Here is a 19,444-nt window from a genome sequence, read left to right on the forward strand (position 1 = left end):
CGCCGGGCCGACGTGCGCGTGCGCGCCCGGGGAAGACGGAAGCGGAAGCCGGGGGCGCGCGGCTCGCAGCAGGACCGCGGCGGCCTCGGAGCGGGTCTGGGGGCGCCATGGGGCGCGGGAGCGGCACCTTCGAGCGTCTGCTAGGTAACGCGGCCCCCGCCGCCGCGCGCGGCCCGGCCCGCCCGCCCGGCCGAGGTGCGCGCCGCGGCCCCCGCCCCCGGCCCCGCGGGGAGCGCGGTGGGAGCCCGCGCGCGACCCAGCCCCGCGCTTGGGGCCCCCCGGCCGCGGGGGCCGCGGGGACAGCCGCGAGGGGCCCCGGCCGCGCCGCCCCAGCGGCCCCGGGCAGCCCGCGGCCTGAGTCACGGGGATCGTGACTCAGTCAAATGTCAACAACTCAGCCGGACCCCGCGACCCGAGGCTCGGGGCGGGGTCTGCGGCGTCTCCCCCAAACGTCGGCCCCGTTTGGGGCGGGGCGGCCCCCCTGGGCCCGCCGAGCCCCCCAGGCGTTCCGGGGACTCGAGCCGACCCGCTGTGCCCGGGGCCCCGCGAGCGTCGGGGGAGGGGGGCGTCTCCTGGCTCTCCGCCGCGCCCCCAGACGCCCGCGGGGACCGCGCCGCCCCGGGCAGCCTCGGGGTGCCCTCCCTGCCGGCCGCCCGCCCTGTCCCGGCAGTCGGGCCCTCCTTTCTCGCGGCGCCCGCGGGCCGGGGGGTGCCTCGCGCCGAGAGGTCAGTGAAGAGTCACCCCGACGGGCCGATCTGGCGGGCCTGAGGGCTCAGCTCCCTGCAGGGCGGGCTGCAGCGCAGGCTGGGGGCACCCTCAGCGCAGCAGTCTGCGTGAGGCGTGGGGTAGGTGCGGAATCCTAGGACCACCCCGCCTTTGCCCCCAGACTACTGGGAGTAGAGGCCCGCGTCCACGCCGACCACTCCAGCCCCAGCTGACCTGTGCGGGGATGGCAGGGCCCAGGCCCAGCACACTGTTGAGAGGCAGCCCAGCTTGGCGTTGACCCAGCTCCATCCCCAGCGAGTTGCAGGACTTGGGGCCCCTCGCTACCTGGGTTCCCTGACCCAGGAGAGCGTGAAAATAGTGCCGGCTCGTGAGGCCACTGAAAGCTGAACCCCTGGACAGGATGAGCCCCGTGCCATTGTCCTGCATCTGCCTCTCCTTTGGGATGTTCTCTCGGCCCCCACTTGCCTTCCGAGGAGTTCCAGGCGGGCGGGGTCCTCCCTGACCCTGCTTTCCTGCCTCAGACAAAGCGACCAGCCAGCTCCTGCTGGAGACCGACTGGGAGTCCATCCTCCAGATCTGCGACCTCATCCGCCAGGGGGACACGCAGTGAGTAGCTCTTGCCGTGCGGGAGCCCTCCACTCGGGCGCTGAGATCCGGGGGGCAAACGGGGGCTCTCTTTCCCGCTCTCCTCGCCTTGCGGGCCAGGACTGGTCCCCTCGCTGCTGTTTGGTCTTGCCGACACATTTCTCTCTAAGGGCGAAATATGCCGTGAGCTCCATCAAGAAGAAGGTCAACGACAAGAACCCCCACGTGGCCTTGTACGCCCTGGAGGTAACTGGACTTCTGCGCGCTGGGTCTCGGGTCCTGGCTCAGGCCAGGCGGCAGAGCCGAGCTGACCCTAGGCAGCGCCCTGTGCTAGAGTGAGGTAGACCTGTTCTCCGGGCCCCACCGTAGGCTGCCCCGAGCTGGCAGACTTGGCATCGTGTCTGTGCCGTGGAGCGGGAGGAGCCGGCTGGCGGGGTGGCTGAGGGCCTGCGGGGGGCCTTGGGTGGGCCAATCCGGGTGCCCTGCCCTGCTCAGTGGTGTCCTTCCCTCCCGGCAACGCACAGGTCATGGAGTCAGTGGTGAAGAACTGCGGGCAGACGGTGCACGACGAGGTGGCCAACAAGCAGACCATGGAGGAGCTGAAAGAGCTGCTGAAGGTGGGCAGACGGGGCAACACCCTGCGGCCTTGTCATGACTTCTTGTGGGGTCTGCTGCCCGCCATGGGGGGAGGGCCCGGGTGCCCTGGGTGGAAGGGCATGTGGGTGCCCCCTGCGCCTGACATCAGCCCACAGAGCTGAGGCTGCTTGCTTGACCTGCAGTGGCCTGCCCAGAGTGGCCAGTTGGGCACCGTTGTCGGGGTGCTGTGTGTGAACCTCGCCACGTACCACGCCGCGGCTACCCCAGGGGCCGGGCAGCCGCCTGCCATCCCGGGAGATCTGGTGTGGCTGCCCCGTGGCCTGGGGAGCCGTGGCTGTGTCTGGGAGGTGGTTGTGACTGAGGGCCCGTGGCTCCCCGGCCGGCTTGACTCTGTTTATTGGAGGTCCGGTTCACCGGGGACAGAGGAGGTGGTGGCTGGGTGGGGTGCTGTGCATGTGGGAGACAGACAGGGACTCAGACAGACATTGGCACAGACAGGGACTCCTGGGTGGCTGTGGCCTTGGGGACCTTTGGCTTCCCCTGTGGTGGAGTGAGGAGGTAGGCACGGGGCTTCAGGGGACCCCAGGGATCCTCCAGGCCCGTGTCAGCCACATGCGTGGGTAGTGGGGCCTGCCCTGCCTCCTCACGCTGAGCCTCGGCCTCACACCCACCCCAGCCCCTCGCCCCGTCCCTCCCTCCTCGGCACCTGGCCACCCCGCCCGCTCACCTGCCCCCTTCTGCAGCGGCAGGTGGAGGTGAGCGTGCGTAACAAGGTCCTGTACCTGATCCAGGCCTGGGCACACGCTTTCCGAAACGAGCCCAGGTACAAGGTGGTCCAGGACACCTACCAGATCATGAAGGTGGAAGGTGAGCTGGGGCGGAGCGTGGTCACCAGGGCCAGCCTGGGCTCCGCACAGGCCAGCAACCTCGCGGCCTCCCAAGGGCGGGCACTTCGCTGTTGTTGCTGCCCCACTGACGCCGGTCCTCACCCCTGTATTTGCCAACCGCACCCCCCGAGGCTGGGGCAGTGGACAGCCGCCGCTGCGAGGCTAGCAGAGGGCTGCCTTCCAAGAGCAGTGGGCCCCAGAAGGGGGAGAACCTAGCGCTGGGCCCCGGCCCGCCCACCACCTATGCGGGAGGCTGGTGCTCATGAGGCGCCGGCGGGGGACTGGGCTGCACCCCGAGGCCTGGCGGGCAGACTGGCTCTGGGGGTGGGTGGGGTGCAGCAGAGTGGCCGGGGCTTGGGTGGAACTGCAGCTGGCGGCGTCCTTGCCGGTTGTGGGGCCAGGCCTGGCAGGCTTGTACCTGGTCCCGGGTTGTGCCTGGCGTTTAGCGCCAGGAAGGCCGGGGGCTGGAGATCAGGCCCGGGCCTCGGCGGCAGGACCTGCCGGCACTGCGGGCTTCCTGTGTAGGTCTGTCTGGGGCGGGGGCAGACGCCAGGGCCAGGAGGGCCCCTGCGTCAGGGTTGACCAATTGAGGCAGCCGAGGTCTCGCACTAGGCAGCGATTCCTCCCCCAGGACACGTCTTCCCGGAGTTCAAGGAGAGCGACGCCATGTTCGCCGCGGAGAGGGTGAGTGCACGCGGGGGGCCGGCTGTCGCGTCTGCGGAGGCTCCGTCCAGCTGCTGCCGCGTCTCTGCAGGCTGAGTCGGAGCTTCTGCGTGTCGTGCCAGCTCCGTGCTCCCGAAACTAAGAGGAGAGGGGTCCGGCCGTGGCTTCCCTTCTTGCGAGGCGGAGACTGGCGCCGGGGCTCCTCGTGGGGTGGGGTGTGGGCCCTGACTCTGCCCCCCCGCAGGCCCCCGACTGGGTGGACGCTGAGGAGTGCCACCGCTGCAGGGTGCAGTTCGGGGTGGTGACGCGCAAGGTGAGCCGTTCCGGACCCTGTAGCCGCCGGCGCCAGGCCCGGCCCTTTTCCTTCCCACGAGGGCTGCTTGCGGGGCCCTCCCCCAGCCTGGCCCCAAGGGGCCGCAGGCGTGGTCCCGTGGGGCGGTTTCTGGTGGTGCTGTCAGCCGGGCTCGGGCGGCACGGCGCTCCCTTGGGGCACAGGGACACCCAGGCTGGGCTCGGGTCTCCGCGGCTTGCGGCCCCTGTGCCGTGTCGAGAACTGGCCGCCCGTCTAGCGGAACCTCCGGCCCCTTCTGTGGAGCACAGGCTGGCTGGGGAGGGGCCGAGGCCCAGACCGGCAGCCGGCTTACCCGCGCCGGCCGGCACAAGCCCCGTCAGCACAGCCCTTGCCCGGCAGCCATGAGCCCCTTTCCTGCGGGGCGCCCCGCCGTGGCGGCTGCAGTCACCCTTGGGAGCGTGCAGCTTCCCAGGGCCTCCGTCTTCCAGGCCCCGACCGCCCGGCCCGGCCCCTTCTGGCGGGGTGGTGCCGGGCTGGGGGCGTCCCGGGCTGGGGGCCCTCGCCAGGCCGCCCTGACCCTCCCCCGTCACAGCACCACTGCCGGGCCTGCGGGCAGATCTTCTGCGGGAAGTGCTCCTCTAAGTGCTCCACCATCCCCAAGTTTGGCATCGAGAAGGAGGTTCGCGTGTGCGAGCCCTGCTACGAGCAGCTGAACAGGTGAGCCACGGTGGCGCTGGCCGGTGTGCCTGCTCGCCCGTGCGTGTGTGGAAGTGAGGTGGGGGCGGGGCCGGGAGAGGTGCGAGGCCTCGGGCGCACCCTTGCCCGGCCCTCAACTGTTTTGGCCTCCAGCGTGGCTGGCCTGGCCTGACCGGGGCCCGCATGCTGCTCGGCACGGAGGGCGAGTGAGCGGCGGGCCTCCCTCCCTGTGCCTGCGTTTCCCAAGAGCCTGGCCCTGTCCCCCGTGCTCCCATCACGGTGCTCCACAGGAGCCCCCACCTTGGTGGTGCTGGCATTCACCCCTCAGCGCCTGCCCCGGTCCCAGTGGTCCCAGTGATGCCCAGTGCAGTTCAGCCCCTCAGGGCTCCGGCCCCCAACACTTTGCCCACAGCTGCAATCAAGTTGTGGTCTTGGGGGACAAGGAGGCCCCTGCCGAGCTGCAGGCCGGACTGCTTGCCCCTCAGCTTGGGGCTGCTGGGGCTTCGCTGGCGGTCAGGGCTGAGCTCTGCACCCCCATGGGCTCTCGGGAGTGGGGTGTGTCCTCTTGGGTAGCCTGTCTGGAGCCCCGGCTGACACCTCCCCACACCTCTGACCCTTGGAAGCTGAAGCTCAGCCTCAGCTCCAGGACGGGCCGTGGCTTGAGCCCGTGACTCACTGGGCCCTGTGGACTGGAGGCCCAGAGCTGGCCTGAAGGTCCAGAGTTCTTTTCTCCAGCAGGACTGAAGGTCCTGCCTTGGCCTGTGGGGATGGTGGTGGCAAGGTCAGCCACAGCTCCTGTTTTTTTCCAGGAAAGCAGAAGGGAAGGCCGCCTCGACCACTGAGCTGCCCCCGGAGTACCTGACCAGCCCCCTGTCTCAGCAGTCCCAGGTAGTGGCTGCAGCCAGGTGCCTCTCAGGGGTTCCTCCACCCAGCCCCTCCCACTTCCTGGGCCCCGCTCACCACCCTGTCCCCCCAGCTACCCCCCAAGAGGGACGAGACGGCCCTGCAGGAGGAGGAGGAGCTGCAGCTGGCACTGGCCCTGTCACAATCCGAGGCCGAGGAGAAGGAGAGGCTGGTGAGCATCCAGGGCAGGAGCGGCACCCAGGCTGGGGCAGGCCGAGGCCCTGGCACCCACACCTGTTTGAGTGCCTCCCGCACGGTCCCTGCAGAGACAGAAGTCAGCGTATGCCACGTACCCGAAGGCAGAGCCCACACCTGCAGCCTCGTCAGCACCCCCCGCCAGCAGCCTCTACTCCTCGCCCGTGGTGAGACTTGGGGGGTGGCCTCACTCCTCTGCCCCAGCCCCTGCCGGCCGTCTTTGCGGGTGCCACAGCCCCCCGCTGCCACCTTCCAAGTTGGGGAGCCCCCAGCCTTGTCACAGCCCTGGGCCCCGGGCCAGCTTCTGGGCCTGCCGTCCACAGTGCGCTGTGGCTCCAAGGAGTGCCAAGTGGCCTGATCCCTTGGCCTGTCTCCCCAGAACTCATCAGCGCCTTTGGCTGAGGACATCGACCCTGAGGTGAGCACACCCCACGGTGGGGCCCCGCCACACCCGGTGGCAGAAGTGACACCCTCTTCCCTGCAGCTCGCCCGGTACCTGAACCGCAACTACTGGGAGAAGAAGCAGGAGGAGGCCCGCAGGAGCCCCACGCCATCCGCGCCCGCACCCCTGGCAGAGCCCCCCGCCCAGCCCGGGGAAGGACATGCCGCCCCGGCCGCCGTGCTAGAGGTGAGGGCCGCCCGGCACTCCTGGCCTGCGCCCCCTCCCACAGCCTGGGCCCGCCCACCCACCCTTGGTTTCTCGCAGACGCCCCTCCCGGAGACGGACGCGCAGCCCATGGCCCCTCCCGGCGGCCCCTTTGGTGAGGTGAGCCGTGCCCCTGGGCGCCCGCTGCCTGAACGCTGCCCCTTCCTGGTGGGTCATGACCCCGGGCACAGGCTCTGGCTGCCTGCCCTGGAAGGAGAGGGCAGCGGGGAACCCCACAGTGGGTGCCGGGCCATTCTGGCCTCCTTGACTCTGCAGGGGAGGCAGACCCGGGTCACCGCTGGGGAGTGCCGGTAGGCGGGGCCGGGTGCCGGGTCGGGGGCAGGGGGCGGCGGCCACTCAGGGTGCGTGACCCTGTGCCGCCCCCCCCAGAACGGGGAGTCGGAGGAGAGCCACGCGCGCTTCCTGCGGGCGCTGCAGAACGCCGTCACCACCTTCGTCAACCGCGTGCGCAGCAACCACGTGCGCGGCCGCAGCATCACCAACGACTCGGCCGTGCTCTCGCTGTTCCAGTCCATCAACGGCATGCACCCGCGGCTGCTGGAGCTGCTCAACCAACTGGACGAGCGCAGGCGTAGGTGCCCCCCGCCCGCGCGCTCCAGGGCCCTGGGCGCATGTGGGTTCTCTGGCGAGCCCCTCCCTGAGGCTGGGGGGCCCAAGGGGGGGTCCCGGGACGTGCACTGTCGCACCCGGGACGCCTGTGCGAGGGGACTAGCCCCTGCCAGCCCCTGCGGGGCAGCCCTGGCTGGGCCTGACCGTTCGCCGGTCCATCTGCCCAGCCCATGTCCCCTCCCACAGTGTACTATGAGGGGCTGCAGGACAAGCTGGCGCAGATCCGCGATGCCCGGGGGGCGCTGAGTGCCCTGCGGGAGGAGCACCGGGAGAAGCTGCGCCGTGCGGCCGAGGAGGCTGAGCGCCAGCGCCAGATCCAGCTGGCTCAGAAGCTAGAGATCATGCGGCAGAAGAAGCAGGTGCTGCAGGGGCCAGTGGGGGCACAGTGGGGGGCATGGGCGCAGGCCGCTGACCGGGCCTGGCCCACAGGAGTACCTGGAGGTGCAGCGGCAGCTGGCCATCCAGCGCCTGCAGGAGCAGGAGAAGGAGCGGCAGATGCGCCTGGAGCAGCAGAAGCAGACCATCCAGATGCGCGCCCAGATGCCTGCCTTTGCCCTGCCCTACGCCCAGGCAAGCGCCCGCGCCCCCTGCCCGCCCGCCCGCCCACCGGGCCCCGCTGACCGCCCTTCCTGTTCTCAGCTGCAGGCCATGCCCGCGGCAGGCGGCGTGCTCTACCAGCCCTCGGGCCCGGCCAGCTTCCCGGGCACCTTCAGCCCCGCCGGCTCGGTGGAGGGCTCCCCCATGCACACCATGTACATGAGCCAGCCCGCCCCGGCCGCCGGCGGTCCCTACCCCAGCATGCCTGGCACCGGAGCAGGTAACGGCCCCAGGCCCGGCCCGCACCTCCCCTGGAGCTCGCAGTGGGGTTGGCGGGTGGAGCCGCTCTCCGTGTACGCGCTCTGCAGCGGCAGTTGCCTTCCCCCGGAGGCTCGGCCCGCCTTGCCCCAAGCCAGGACAAGCAGCCCTGCTGTCCTGCCACTTGTTCCCTCGAGCCTGGAATGTCCCTGCCTCCCGTGCTCACCACGGCGGGCTCTGGGCGCAGCCTGTCTCGCGGGGAACTCGGCTTGGGCTGACAGCCGACGCACCAGGGCTGCGCCATGGCCAGAGCCCCACGGGATCCCAGGGAGGTCCAGTCCGCTCTGGCCACCAGCTCTCGCTGTGGGGTGGCTGCGTCTCCCCTACATGTCCAGGTGCCCCGTGGGGATACCCCCAGGCAAACATGTTCCCCACTTTTAGCCAACAGTGTGTCTCAGCGTTTTCTGCTTAGCGTGGCCTGACACTGCTGGGATGTCCCGTGCCCCTCGTTCTGGCGGTCTCTCCTGTTCCGTGGCACCTAGAGCCATGGAGAACCTCTCACTCGAGACCCACTCTTAGTCTGGTGCCGACTGCCCCAGGTGGCCCAGGGCCCCTCTGCAGGACACGCACTGGTCCCGTGGGTCTCCAGGTGGAGGCGAGCACCTGCAGCCCTGCCCTGCCGTAGTCCCAGGGCCCGCCCTGCCTCTGCTGGACGGAGGCGTGTGGCGAGTGGGCTCGGGCCTGGGTGAGCTCCGGTGTCTGCACAGGCGCATGTGGCGCCACACTGGGCTGGGATGGTGCACTCTGCTGCCCTGTTGCCCGTCCCTCCTGCAGCCCCAGGGAGGCCATTCGGGGTACCATCCCACTTGTACCCCGAGTCTGCAGCCTGAGAGCAGATCCTGGGTTCGGGGTTGCTGCTTTTGGCTCCGTACCCCCCGCCTGGGGAGCCGTTGGAGCCCTTTCTCTGACTTCACCCGGTTTCACGCTCCTCGGTCTCCTCTTCGGCTTCATGTTTTCCTTCTGTGACACCATGAGACACGAACACACTCGGGGAAGGGACGCCACCTCCTTGCCAGGCGCGAGCCCCTTCCTTTGTTCCCACAGACCCCGGCATGGTAGGCACCTACATGTATCCAGCAGGGCCCGCGGGCGCCCAGTCCACGCCCCAGGGACCAGCCGGGCCCACGGCCAGCCCAGCCTACTCGTCCTACCAGCCCACTCCCACGCAGGGCTACCAGGTAGGTGGTGGGGAGGATGCCCCTGTCCTGGACCACAGTCCAGTCCCCGCCAGCCCTTCACAGGCTCCTGCTCCGCAGGGTGTGGCCTCACAGGCCCCGCAGAGCCTCCCCGCCGTGCCCCAGCCCCCACAGCCTGGCGCCACGGCCTATATGGGCAGCCAGTCGGTCTCCATGGGCTACCAGCCTTACAGCATGCAGGTGAGGAACCTTGGCAGGGTCCCTTGGGGAGGGCCCCCTGGGTGCCGGCCCCCCACCCCCTGCCCCCAGGGCTCTCTTCGGTGGGTTTGCTTTTTCCAGGTCAGAAGTACCCCCTCTGGCTGGTCACAACATCTCCTGATTACGCTTATTATATCTACAGAATCTCATGACCACCCTTCCCAGCCAGGACGCGCCCCTAGCACCCCCGCAGCAGCCCTACATCTCGGGGCAGCAGCCCATGTACCAACAGGTGGGCCTCTGGGGCTGCCACTCCTGAGCTGCGACTCCCGGGGGGGGGGGGGGTCCTTCACCAGCAGGCGGTCCGGGTGTGCTCTGCGCGCACACCCACTGTGCGAGCACTGATGGCGTCAAAGCCGCGTCCAGTTAGAGCCCTGGCGGGCAGCACAGCTGTATATACTCAGGGCTCCCGGGCTGCAGCATGCCAGACGGCTGTGAGGAAGGCCGTGGCGCATGCTCTGGAGGAGAGGTGTTCAAGGGTGGGGGGACTGATGGCCCCTCTCTCCCCAGATGGCCCCCCCGGGTGGTCCTCCCCAGCAGCAGCCCCCGGTTGCCCAGCAGCCGCCGGCACAGGGACCCCCAGTGCAGGGCAGCGAAGCCCAGCTCATCTCCTTCGACTGACCTCCAGGGACCTCGGCCTCAGTAACACTACCGCCCCTAACCAGCCCTGCCCTGCCCCCGCCTGCTGTGCTGCCCCCGCTGCCGGCCGTCCTGGCCCCCGTCTCCCTGCCTGTGCCCCTGAGTTCTGCCTTCCTTCCCCAGGGCTGGGCCTCAGGGAGGACCCCGGGAGGGACGGGCCTCCTGGACCAGGGGGCCCAAGCCTGGGCGTCAGGCCTGGCCATGCGCCCCCACGAGGCTGCGGGGCTGGTGGTCGGGCCAGCGCCCCCCTATCCGTCGGTGGGGGTCCCGGCCTCCCAGCGGGGCTGTCTCCAGCGTGTCCGCTCCCGCGTTGTCCTCGCACCCAGCTCCCCGTAGAAGGAATGGAACCTGACAATAAAATGCCTTTCAATAAGCATCCGAGTGTCCGCGCGAAGGGGGGCCGGGGCCGGGCGGGGCCGCCCAGCTCGTACTAGCCGCTGCAGCTGCAGCGCGCCTGGACCAAGACGCTCGGGGCCAAGACGCGCCCCCTCCGGCCGAGGCTCGCCCCCGAAGCTCTGCGCCTGCGCGGCCAATGGGGCGCCTCTGGGCGCAGGAGGAGGCGAGGTGAGACCAGGCTAGAGCGCCCTCCCGAGCGCCGTTGCCGGGCGACCTCGGCGGCTAGAGCGCCCTCCCGACTCGTCTGCGCGGCGGCTAGAGCGCCCTCCCGACTCGTCTGCGCGGCGGCTGCGCGGCTAGAGCGTCCTCCCGACTCGTCTGCACGGCGGCTGCGCGGCTAGAGCGTCCTCCGGCTCGTGGGCCCGGCGGCCTAGGCGGCTAGAGCGTCCTCCCGGCCCGGAGCCTCGTGTGACCTTCCCGCCCGCGGACCGATGCTGCCGGCGGCCGCTCGCCCCCTGTGGGCGCCCCGTCTGGGGCTGCGGGGCGCCGCGCTCCTCCTGGCCAGGTCGGGGCCGGCGGGCGGGCGGGCGGGCGGGCGGGGGCGCGCTCGCGCGGGGACGCGGGGCCGGCGGCGGCGCGGAGGGGCCGCGCGGGCGGCGGGCGCGGGCGCACGGGGCCCGGTGACCTTGGCCGCTCCCGCCGGCGTCTCGGCGCGGGGCCGCCAGGGGCGCGGGGGGCGGCGAGCTGCGTCCTGGGGTGCGCTGCGCGCTGGCCCGGCCCGGGGCCTCCGGACGGGGGCTCGGCGTGGAGGCGGGCGGCTGCCCACGGCCCCGAGGCCCTCGAGGAACGCGACGCGCCTGGGGCACCCCCCGAGGCTCCTCCCGCCTGGGAACCCCGCGTGGGGCCCCGGGCCCCCGGCCTGTTGCCGCCCGCCTGTGCCGCGCTGACGGCTCTGTTTGCACCCGGCAGGCGACAAGTGCCGCGTGTCTGCGCCGTGCGGCTGGTGAGGTGCGGCAGCCCCCGCAGGGGCGAGGCCCTGGCCGGCGCGCCCCTGGATAACGCCCCCAAGGAGTATCCCCCCAAGATCCAGCAGCTGGTCCAGGACATCGCCAGCCTCACGCTGCTGGAGATCTCGGACCTCAACGAGCTCCTGAAGGTAGCGCGGCGGCGTCCCCTTCCCGCTGTCGGGCATTTGTAAGTTGCCCAAAGCGCGCTCCTGGCCTGCTGAAGCCGTTCTGTTGTTTTTGCAGAAAACGCTGAAGATCCAGGATGCTGGGCTGGTGCCAATGGGGGGCATGCTGCCTGGTGCTGTCCCTGCAGCGGCAGCGCCTGCCGAGGTGAGCCCCGGCCAAGGGCTGACGGCCGCACTCAGCCCTGCCTCAGTCAGGGCACAGGGTGCGTCTCCCCGCCACGGGAGATGGTGTTTCCAACGGGATACATGGGCTTGGCAAGGAGGAGAAAAAGGCTGGTGCACTGCAGGGCGGCACAGGCGTCCGGGGAAGAAGCCAGGAAGAGGCCTTGGGGGACAGGGGTGTGGTGGCCAGGGAGCGTCCAGACTGAGCAGAGAGGGGTTTTCTAGCCCAGCCCTTTCAGTAATCTGGATCCTGGCCTCATCCCCATGCCCTGGGCCACCCCGTGTTCCGGGCTCTGGAGAGCCTAGTGTTCACGGGCTTTGCTGTGAGCAGGAAGGCGGTTGCGGTGGCTGAGCGGGCTCACCTGATCGTTGGGCACAGCACAGGGATTCACCCGCCAGGTTTTTTGATAAGGGGGGTGTTTACGTCCAGATAGCAGAGCCACACCTGGCCTGCCCCAGGCATCCTGGCCACTGCTCACAGCTGAGCTGTGGTCTCCATCACGGGCGACAGCGGGCCTGTGGTACTCTGTCACCCCATTGTCGGGTGCTTGGTGAAGGTGGAGGGTCAGCAGGCTGTGCTGGCTGAAGACTGAGGACAGAAAACACAGCTTCTTGTGGCAGGCCCCACCCTCACCCCCTGCGCCTGTTGAGGGGGGTCATTCCAGTGCAGCCCCTGGAGAGGGCAGGCCCTCTGGGTGGCAGAGCCAGGACTGGCGCCCTCTCCAACCAGGCTGGTGTGGGCCGGCCCCTGCTGGAATCTCAAGATCGCTGGCCTCCACCTTGCCTGGGCCTTTGGAGTTACAGGAGGGGCGGTTGGGCCTAGGTCACGTGGTCGTCCCTCACCTGTGCTCCCTTCGCTCTCCCAAGGCGGCAGAAGAGGAGGACGTCCCCAGACAGAAGGAGCGCACGCACTTCACCGTGCGCCTGACTGAGGCCAAGCCCGTGGACAAGGTGAAGCTGATCAAAGAGATCAAGAACTACATCCAGGGCATAAACCTGGTCCAGGTGAGGCTGCGTCTGAGGCCACCCGGCACAGGTTGCCCAGGCGCCCAGGCCCACTCCTGACTCTTCTTTGCAGGCGAAGAAGCTGGTGGAGTCCCTGCCCCAGGAAATCAAGGCCAATGTGGCCAAGGCTGAGGCGGAGAAGATCAAGGCGGCGCTGGAGGCCGTAGGCGGCACGGTGGTGCTGGAGTAGGCCGCTGACTCCGGACGGGTCCCGGGCCTGCGCCCACCCAGCAGCCAGGCTCAGCAGACGGGGCGCTCTGGAACCAGAACCACGCCTGTGGCCTACTGATGACCAGCTGCACAGATGGACAGAGGGGCGATCTTCTGAGACGGGGAGGGCAGCGGCGCCAGGGTGAGAGAACTCTGGGCCTCTGGCCGGCGCGCCCTGGCCACTGCACCCTGGGCCGGTGCCAAGACAAACACTGTTGGGCGCTGAGTGCCGGACCTGGCTGCGACGCTCGCTCGGCGCCGCCCCCAGTGGCTGCACGGGGGTCCTCCGCGGCACCTGTGGGATTGTTGTGGCACGTTCGCGGTCTCTGAAGTAACACGACCCGCAGCACCGCCTGACCGGCGCTGTGCTCCCAGCAACCGTGGCCTCCTCCTGTTTCTTCTGAGCCAGGGAGAGGTGGGAAACCCCCCTTGGCCGGATCCCCCCAAGGCTTTCAGGTCCTGCAGGAGGGCAAGAGGCCACAGGGTGGTTGAGGCCTTTGCTGGGGAGGATGGCCACAGGGGAGCCGGTGTTTTACAGCAGGCCTGGCCTGCCCCCGTCAGGCGTCCCCACACTACTCTGGGGTTTCCCGGAAGTGCCCCCACAGGCTGGCCGTGCAGCCGCACTGCCCTATGGTTAATGATTTGCCAATGCAGACCTGGGCAGAGGTACCTGCTGGGCTGCTGGAGCTGGGTGTGGCTGGGTCCACCGCCAGGACCTGGAGTGTCAACTTCCACTTGGAACCCCTTCACACACCCAGGCTGCAGCAGTGACTGGACCATCCTGCCTGGAGGAGGAATGCTGCACCTGGGGCAGCCTGAGGCCCACCTCTGCCCCAGGCCAGGTGCTGGGTGGGGTACCCCAGCAGACCTCGCAGTTAGAGTCGGTCAAGAGGGCCTCTGGAGACCAGGGACCCACCTGCTGGGGAAGCTTTTCCACTCCAGCCTGTGGGTGGTCTCAGACCTGGGGGGCGGGGCTGGGGTGGCCTGCCTTTCCTCCAGGGTCTTTCTCCCCTGCTCCTGTGGGGCGGGGGGCTTGGCTGAGCTGCCTGCAGGCTCCCTCCAGCAGGGTCCATCCCTGCCTAGGACAGGCCCCCAGTGGCTGCCAGGCGCTGTGGGCCCACCCGCCACCGCCCCTCGCGCTCTGCCCCCTGACCCACAGCTGCAGAACCCACGTGAATGCTCATCCAGCCTTCTCTGGTCTGACTGCCCTTCACGGCTCTCGTGGGCTGGACACGTCGGGTGCCCGTGCCCCTGATGGTTCAGCATCCCGTCCTCTCAGGCTGCGGGGCCTGCCCTGCTGTATGCGGAGCCCACGGGGGCTTTTCCCGGCCTGCTGTGGGGCCTGGCCGGTACGCAGGCAGCCCTATGTGGCGCCCTCACAGCTGGCCGCGCCCAGCCCTTGGGAGGATGTTTCAGGCCAGTGAGGCCTGCGGCCGGTGTGCAGGCCCTCTGTCTGGGGGGGGGCCCAGGACAAGGCCTGCTCCCTGGCCTGCGCCTCTGGGGGAACCCCTTACCTCCACTCCAGAGTGAAGCTGTGAGGCCTCCTGTTGGGGAACACGTCTCACGTTGGGGCATCCCCCACCCACTCCCCGCTTAGGGACAGCAGGCTAGCCAGGCGCTGACACCCCCAGTCCACACCCCGGGCTCCCCGTGGAACCCCCCAGTTTCACTACCCCACCATGACCTCAGAGGTCGGAGGTCCCGCGGGGTTCCCTGGGTCACGGGCGCCTCTGGCTGACCGGCCGCAGGGTTCGCACAGCCTACACACCCTGGGGCTGCCGCTACGCGGGGCAGAGCTGGGCGAGGAGCCCCCTGCTGCTCCCGGCGCCAGGGGCCCAGCGGGACGGGGATGGCGGCCCCAGTCGTGCCTGGGGAGGGGTCCCTGGCTCCGCCTCCTCTCAGGAGACCCCGGCCTGTGGCGCCCTGGGGACCCGGGGCTGCGCCCGGGAGGCCGCTCCGGCGAGGCGCTGCCCGGCACTCGGCCGGCCGGGCGGGAGCCCCTCCCCGGACCCGCGCCCGGCGTCCAGGAGGCGGCGGGCTGTGCCGTCCGGGCGGGCCCGGCCGGCCGGCTGGGGCGCGGCCGAGGCGAGGGGGCTCTGCGGCCGGGTCGCGTCCGCGCGGGGCGGGTGGCCGGGCGGCCCCGGGGCGCGGGCGGAGCGCGCAGCTTCCGGAGCGCCCGACGCCGCCGCGCCCCTGCGGGCGGGGGCGGGGCGGGGCGGGGCGGGGCGGCCGCTTTAAGGCGGGGCCCCGCCCCGGCGCTCGGGGGCGGGGCGCCGCTGGCCCCGCCCAGGCCCGCCGGGCGCGCGGGCGCATTGGCCGCGGGGCCGGGGGCGGGGCGGGGCGGGGCGGGGCCGGCCGGGGTTCCCGCCGCGGCACCGGGCGCTGCAGCGCGGCCGCGGCGGGCCATGGCGGCGGAGGCGCGCGCGTCGCGCTGGTACTTCGGGGGGCTGGCGTCGTGCGGGGCGGCCTGCTGCACCCACCCGCTGGACCTGCTCAAGGTGAGGCGGCGCGGCCCCGCGAGCGGCCCGGGACGGGGTCCGCGCGCCCCGGGCCCGGACCCGACCCGCCCCCCGACGCCTGCGGGCGCCCGCCGGGGCCCTGCCCGAGGGGCGCGGCGCGTTCGCGGGCTCCGCCGCGCGGGGACCCGGGCCCTGCGGGGGCGGCTGCGCCCCGTGGCCCGGGGACACCCCCAGCCCGAGCGGGCGGCCCTGGGCTCGGCGCTCCGCGGCCGCCCCGCCCCGCTCTGGCCCCCGCCCGTGGCAGGTGGAGCCGCCCTGGCCGGCGCCGGCTCCCGCGCCCGCGGGGCGGGGGGACGTGCTGCCCCGCGGGGTGCCCGGGACGCCCGGGCGCGGCCGGCTCTGGGGTGGCGCGCGGGGCCCCGCGCAGGTTGTGCGTTGTTCTCAGACGCCCGCGGACACGAGGCGGCCGCTCCCCGCCGCCCCCCCCCGGCGCCCCGCCGCCCCCCCCGCGGCGCCCCGCCGCACCCCCCCCCCCCGGCGCCCCGCCGCCCCCCCCCCCCCTCGGCGCCCCGCCGCCTGGCCTTTCTCGGGGAGGGGGGAGGCGCAGAGGGCAGGGCGCCTGCCCCGAGTCCTGCCCGGTGAACCTGGGCGCACCTCCTCACCGCCCAGGCCCGGGAGGGAGTGGCGCCTGGACCTGGGCTGACCGAGCCGGGCTGCCCTGGAGCCCGGCCCGCCCCCTCCGCCTGCGGGCACACCGCCCGCTCCGGAGCCAAAACCCCAGCCTCGCGGGCGGGAGTCGGGCTGAAGTTGTGGCCGCGGCCCCCCGAGACTGGCTTGGCCTGCGGGAGCCCCACGTGGCCGTCCGCGGGAGAGAGGGGTGGCTGTGACACGAGGGGGTGCTTTGGGGTGTCAGGAAAGAGCCCCCCCAGCCTGTGTTCTCTCCCGGAGGCCCACGCAGGGCCCAGGGCCCCGCCCCCAGGAGCACTGGCCGCTCTCAGGCTGTCTGGTCCCGGGTGGGCGCAGCCTCCAGGGGCCCCGCTCCGCTGGCCTGGGTGTCCACAGAACTGTGACCTGGACGCACTTGTCCATTGTCCAAGGCCCTGCAGGGCGTCACTGCCCCTCGCCCCACCCCCAGGTGCTGTTTGGCTGCCGGGTGCTGCCAGGAGCGAGCGGGGGTGGCGGCCGCCCTCTGGCCCAGGGAGCCGGTGGCTGGGTGCCCGTGGCCCTGGGGGGCCGCAGGCGTGGCCCCATTGGTCCTTCACTGCGTGGGCTTTGGGGGTGTGTCGGAGCGCCTCTCCCTTTGCCCCGCAGCCTGGCTTGGTCTGCACACTTGCCCCTCGTCTGGACTGGAGCGGATGCCCACACGGCCACCCTGCCCGCCGGCCCAGTGCCCTGTGCTGCCACCCTACCCGGCTCACGTGACAGAGGCCCGTCCCCACCCCCTGCTGCCTCCCAGCCCAGGGGGCAGGGGTGGGCGAGGCTGGTTGGAGAGCAGTGCCAAGCTGCCCAGGAGGGCCGCCCCTGCCAGCACGTCTCCCCTGACAGTGCAATGTGCGGGGCAGACTCGGAGGCCCCCGGCTCCATCCCTCTTGGGAGCTGGGTGTGGCTGACCAGTGGTGCCTGGTGCCGCCCAGCTGGAGGTCAATTCCTGCCTCAGTTTTCCCACCTGTGCAATGGACCTGACCACCCAGACCCCACAGGAGGCGCCAAGCTCTCAAGGACTCGAGCGCGGCGGCTCACATGCACACGTCGCTGGCGTCCCGTGAACGGCGGGGGGGGGGGGGGCCCTGGTTGGGGGGGTGGGCACTGAGCACTGTGCCCCCACCAGGTGCACCTGCAGACACAGCAGGAGGTGAAACTGCGCATGGTGGGCATGGCCCAGCGGGTGGTGCGCTCCGACGGCGTCCTGGCGCTCTACAGCGGCCTCAGCGCCTCGCTGTGCAGACAGGTACCCCGCCACCCCCTCCACTACGCCCCCCGTCCTGACCCCAGTTCCAGCTCAGAGCAGCACAGACAGGCAGAAGGGCTGGCCCCGCGGCCTCAAGTCCGGTTGGCGCCTCTAACCTGTGTGGGCACTCCGGGACATCAAGCAACCCCCCCTTTTCTGAGGCCACATAGGAGGAAGGAACCGCAGGCCCTGGGCTGTGACCGATGGAGAGATAGGCCTGGGAAGGGGGGCGAGGCTGCGGTCACCCCCCAGAGTGCAGGGCCTTGGGCCCTCCCCCAGCTGGGGCCCCACAGGGCCTGTACCCGCGCCCCCTGATCCGGCCCTCCCCAGATGACCTACTCCCTGACCCGCTTCGCCATCTACGAGACGGCAAGGGACCACATGAGCCGGGGCGCCCAGGGGCCCCCACCCTTCTACAAGAAGGTGCTGCTGGGCGCTGTCAGTGGTGAGTGCCGGGTGAGGGCCAGGGGGGGCGGGGAGCGGGCACTGCCCGTCTCACCCGCTGGTCCGGGTCTGTCCCCAGGCTGCATCGGAGGCTTCATGGGGACTCCTGCAGACATGGTCAACGTCAGGTCAGTGCGGCCCCGCCCAGGGCAGGGGCTCGGCCACAGCCACTCGCGCCCACGCTCTGGGCGCAGGGCCGCTGCTGCCCGCTGAGCCCGGTGGTCATTTCAGGATGCAGAATGACATGAAGCTGCCCCAGAACCAGCGCCGAAAGTGAGTGGCTGGTCGCTCCTGCCCCTGGGGGTGGCCGGTGGGGGACACAGGGGCAGACGGTGCCTGAGCCACTCTGCCAGGTGCGGGGCCGTGTGGGGCGGGGAAGGACGCGGCCTGCGGGGGCCGGGCGGCAGCGCCCCCCCACAGGATGCCGAGGCAGGGAGTCTGGGCCTTTGAACAGACCTTAGAGTTGTGATCTTTGCTCCTGACAAAAATGCCACTTTCCATGGAAGCTGGGGTTCTGTCGGGCCTGCGCCCGTGTGGCTGCGCCCCCACATCGGCCTTAGCTGGCTTCGGGTGCGGGGTGCCCCATGACAGTCCACTCCAACTCCCCAGAAGGCCCACCCGCTAGAGCCAGGCCTCCCCCCCGCAGGGCAGCCTGCAGGCGGCGCCGGCATCTCCTTGTGGACTTGGGGGTCACGGGCCTCCCCCGCCCCCCACCGAGGCGCCCTTGGAGGAGGAAGCCCTGAGCTGTGGAAGAGGCCGGCCTCCCTGGCCCGGCACAGCCCCCTGCTGCGAGGGGGGTCCCTCCCTGGGCCCCGGGGTCAGGGCGCACCTCACTGGCCATCCTCTGTCCCCCACAGCTACGCCCACGCCCTGGATGGCCTGTTCCGCGTGGCCCGGGAAGGTGAGGGGAGCCGGCACTTTGCCTGGGGGCCGGGGTGGCGGGGGTGTGGGCCTAGCGCCGACCTCCCCCTCCCCCCCAGAGGGCGTGAAACGGCTGTTCTCGGGCGCAACCATGGCCTCCAGCCGAGGGATGTTGGTCACCGTGGGCCAGGTAGGCGTCCTGCTCGGGGTCCTGGGGACGCGGGTGCTCTGGGTCGGGGCCCCCCACCACCACTCCCAGAGCTGGGGTGCCCCACGGCCCTGACACCCGCCACCCCGCAGCTGTCCTGCTACGACCAGGCCAAGCAGCTGGTCCTCAGCACGGGCTACCTGTCTGACGGCATCTTCACCCACTTCGTGGCCAGCTTCATTGCCGTGAGCGTGGGGCGGCGCGGGGCCGGCTCTGGGCGAGGGAGGGGGACGCCCCGATGGGCTGTATGAGTGGGGCGGGGGTCTGGGGTCGAGCTCAAGGGCCACCTGGTACCAGGTGGGTCCTCGGGACACCTTCTGGGTGTCTGGGCCAGGCCTCTGGGTGGGGGGTGAGGTGGCCGCCGTTGGTGACCCCCCCCCTACCCAGGGCGGGTGCGCCACCATCCTGTGCCAGCCTCTGGACGTGCTGAAGACCCGCCTGATGAGCTCCAAGGGCGAGTACCAGGTGAGGGGCCTCCTGCGCCCGTGTCTGCACCTGGCCCGGTCTCGGGGAGGCGGCGCCTCGGCGGGGAGTAGCCCCTCCTCACCCCTCCTGCCCCTCCGCAGGGCGTCCTGCACTGCGCGCTGGAGACCGCCAAGCTGGGGCCGCTGGCCTTCTACAAGGTGAGGCCGCGCGGGCCGGGGTGGCGGGGCCGGAGGGGCGTCCGCACACGCCGCTCTCCTCCCTCCGCAGGGCCTCCTGCCCGCCGGCATCCGCCTCATGCCCCACACCATGCTCACGTTCGTGTTTCTGGAACAGCTCCGCAAGCACTTCGGCGTCAAAGTGCCGTCCTGATGGGCCGGGGGAGGGGCAGGCCTTGCCCAGCCCCAGCGCCCACCTGGCGCGGCCGGAACCAGCTCCGGCCGGTCCTCCGGGCGCAGGACCCCCAGAGCTCATCCCGGTGCCCTCAC

At 71.3% G+C, this 19,444-nt stretch overlaps 3 protein-coding genes across 4 annotated transcripts; all 3 read left to right on the top strand.

Annotated features, from left to right (window-relative positions):
* Positions 1 to 107: 107 nt before the first annotated feature.
* Positions 108 to 10,134, top strand: HGS (hepatocyte growth factor-regulated tyrosine kinase substrate; the record flags this gene model as incomplete). Its single annotated transcript, XM_084238311.1, has 21 exons — positions 108 to 144; positions 1,248 to 1,332; positions 1,482 to 1,557; positions 1,836 to 1,928; positions 2,652 to 2,775; positions 3,427 to 3,479; positions 3,703 to 3,771; positions 4,343 to 4,467; positions 5,256 to 5,334; positions 5,423 to 5,521; positions 5,616 to 5,711; positions 5,924 to 5,962; positions 6,029 to 6,172; positions 6,251 to 6,305; positions 6,552 to 6,782; positions 7,007 to 7,179; positions 7,250 to 7,637; positions 8,720 to 8,853; positions 8,932 to 9,051; positions 9,212 to 9,301; positions 9,580 to 10,134. The coding sequence occupies 21 exons, from the start codon at positions 108 to 110 to the stop codon at positions 9,688 to 9,690; spliced, it is 2,421 nt and encodes an 806-aa protein (XP_084094437.1). The 3' UTR covers positions 9,691 to 10,134.
* A 328-nt stretch (positions 10,135 to 10,462) lies between these two features.
* Positions 10,463 to 12,983, top strand: MRPL12 (mitochondrial ribosomal protein L12). Its single transcript, XM_084238369.1, has 5 exons — positions 10,463 to 10,609; positions 11,014 to 11,200; positions 11,295 to 11,381; positions 12,266 to 12,403; positions 12,477 to 12,983. The coding sequence occupies exons 1-5, from the start codon at positions 10,536 to 10,538 to the stop codon at positions 12,591 to 12,593; spliced, it is 603 nt and encodes a 200-aa protein (XP_084094495.1). The 5' UTR covers positions 10,463 to 10,535; the 3' UTR covers positions 12,594 to 12,983.
* A 2,035-nt stretch (positions 12,984 to 15,018) lies between these two features.
* Positions 15,019 to 19,328, top strand: SLC25A10 (solute carrier family 25 member 10; the record flags this gene model as incomplete). Of its 2 annotated transcripts, none has more annotated exons than XM_084238363.1 (11): positions 15,019 to 15,111; positions 16,901 to 17,020; positions 17,351 to 17,465; positions 17,544 to 17,592; positions 17,696 to 17,737; positions 18,322 to 18,365; positions 18,445 to 18,515; positions 18,626 to 18,718; positions 18,894 to 18,998; positions 19,100 to 19,156; positions 19,227 to 19,328. In XM_084238363.1, the coding sequence occupies 11 exons, from the start codon at positions 15,019 to 15,021 to the stop codon at positions 19,326 to 19,328; spliced, it is 891 nt and encodes a 296-aa protein (XP_084094489.1). The 2 variants fall into 2 exon arrangements, with proteins under 2 accessions (XP_084094489.1, XP_084094490.1); XM_084238364.1 differs by having other exon boundaries at positions 18,921 to 18,998.
* Between the last annotated feature and the right edge of the window lie 116 nt (positions 19,329 to 19,444).

Source organism: Talpa europaea, assembly GCF_964194135.1.
Source record: "Talpa europaea genome assembly, chromosome: 7".
Taxonomy (NCBI): domain Eukaryota; kingdom Metazoa; phylum Chordata; class Mammalia; order Eulipotyphla; family Talpidae; genus Talpa; species Talpa europaea.

Excerpts from the sequence above, each read along its gene's own strand:
- MRPL12 (XM_084238369.1), top strand. The coding sequence starts at position 10,536 with ATGCTGCCGGCGGCCGCTCGCCCCCTGTGGGCGCCCCGTCTGGGGCTG. Across the intron at positions 11,382-12,265 it reads CAGCGGCAGCGCCTGCCGAG|GCGGCAGAAGAGGAGGACGT; the intron begins GTGAGCCCCGGC and ends CGCTCTCCCAAG. Across the intron at positions 12,404-12,476 it reads AGGGCATAAACCTGGTCCAG|GCGAAGAAGCTGGTGGAGTC; the intron begins GTGAGGCTGCGT and ends TCTTCTTTGCAG.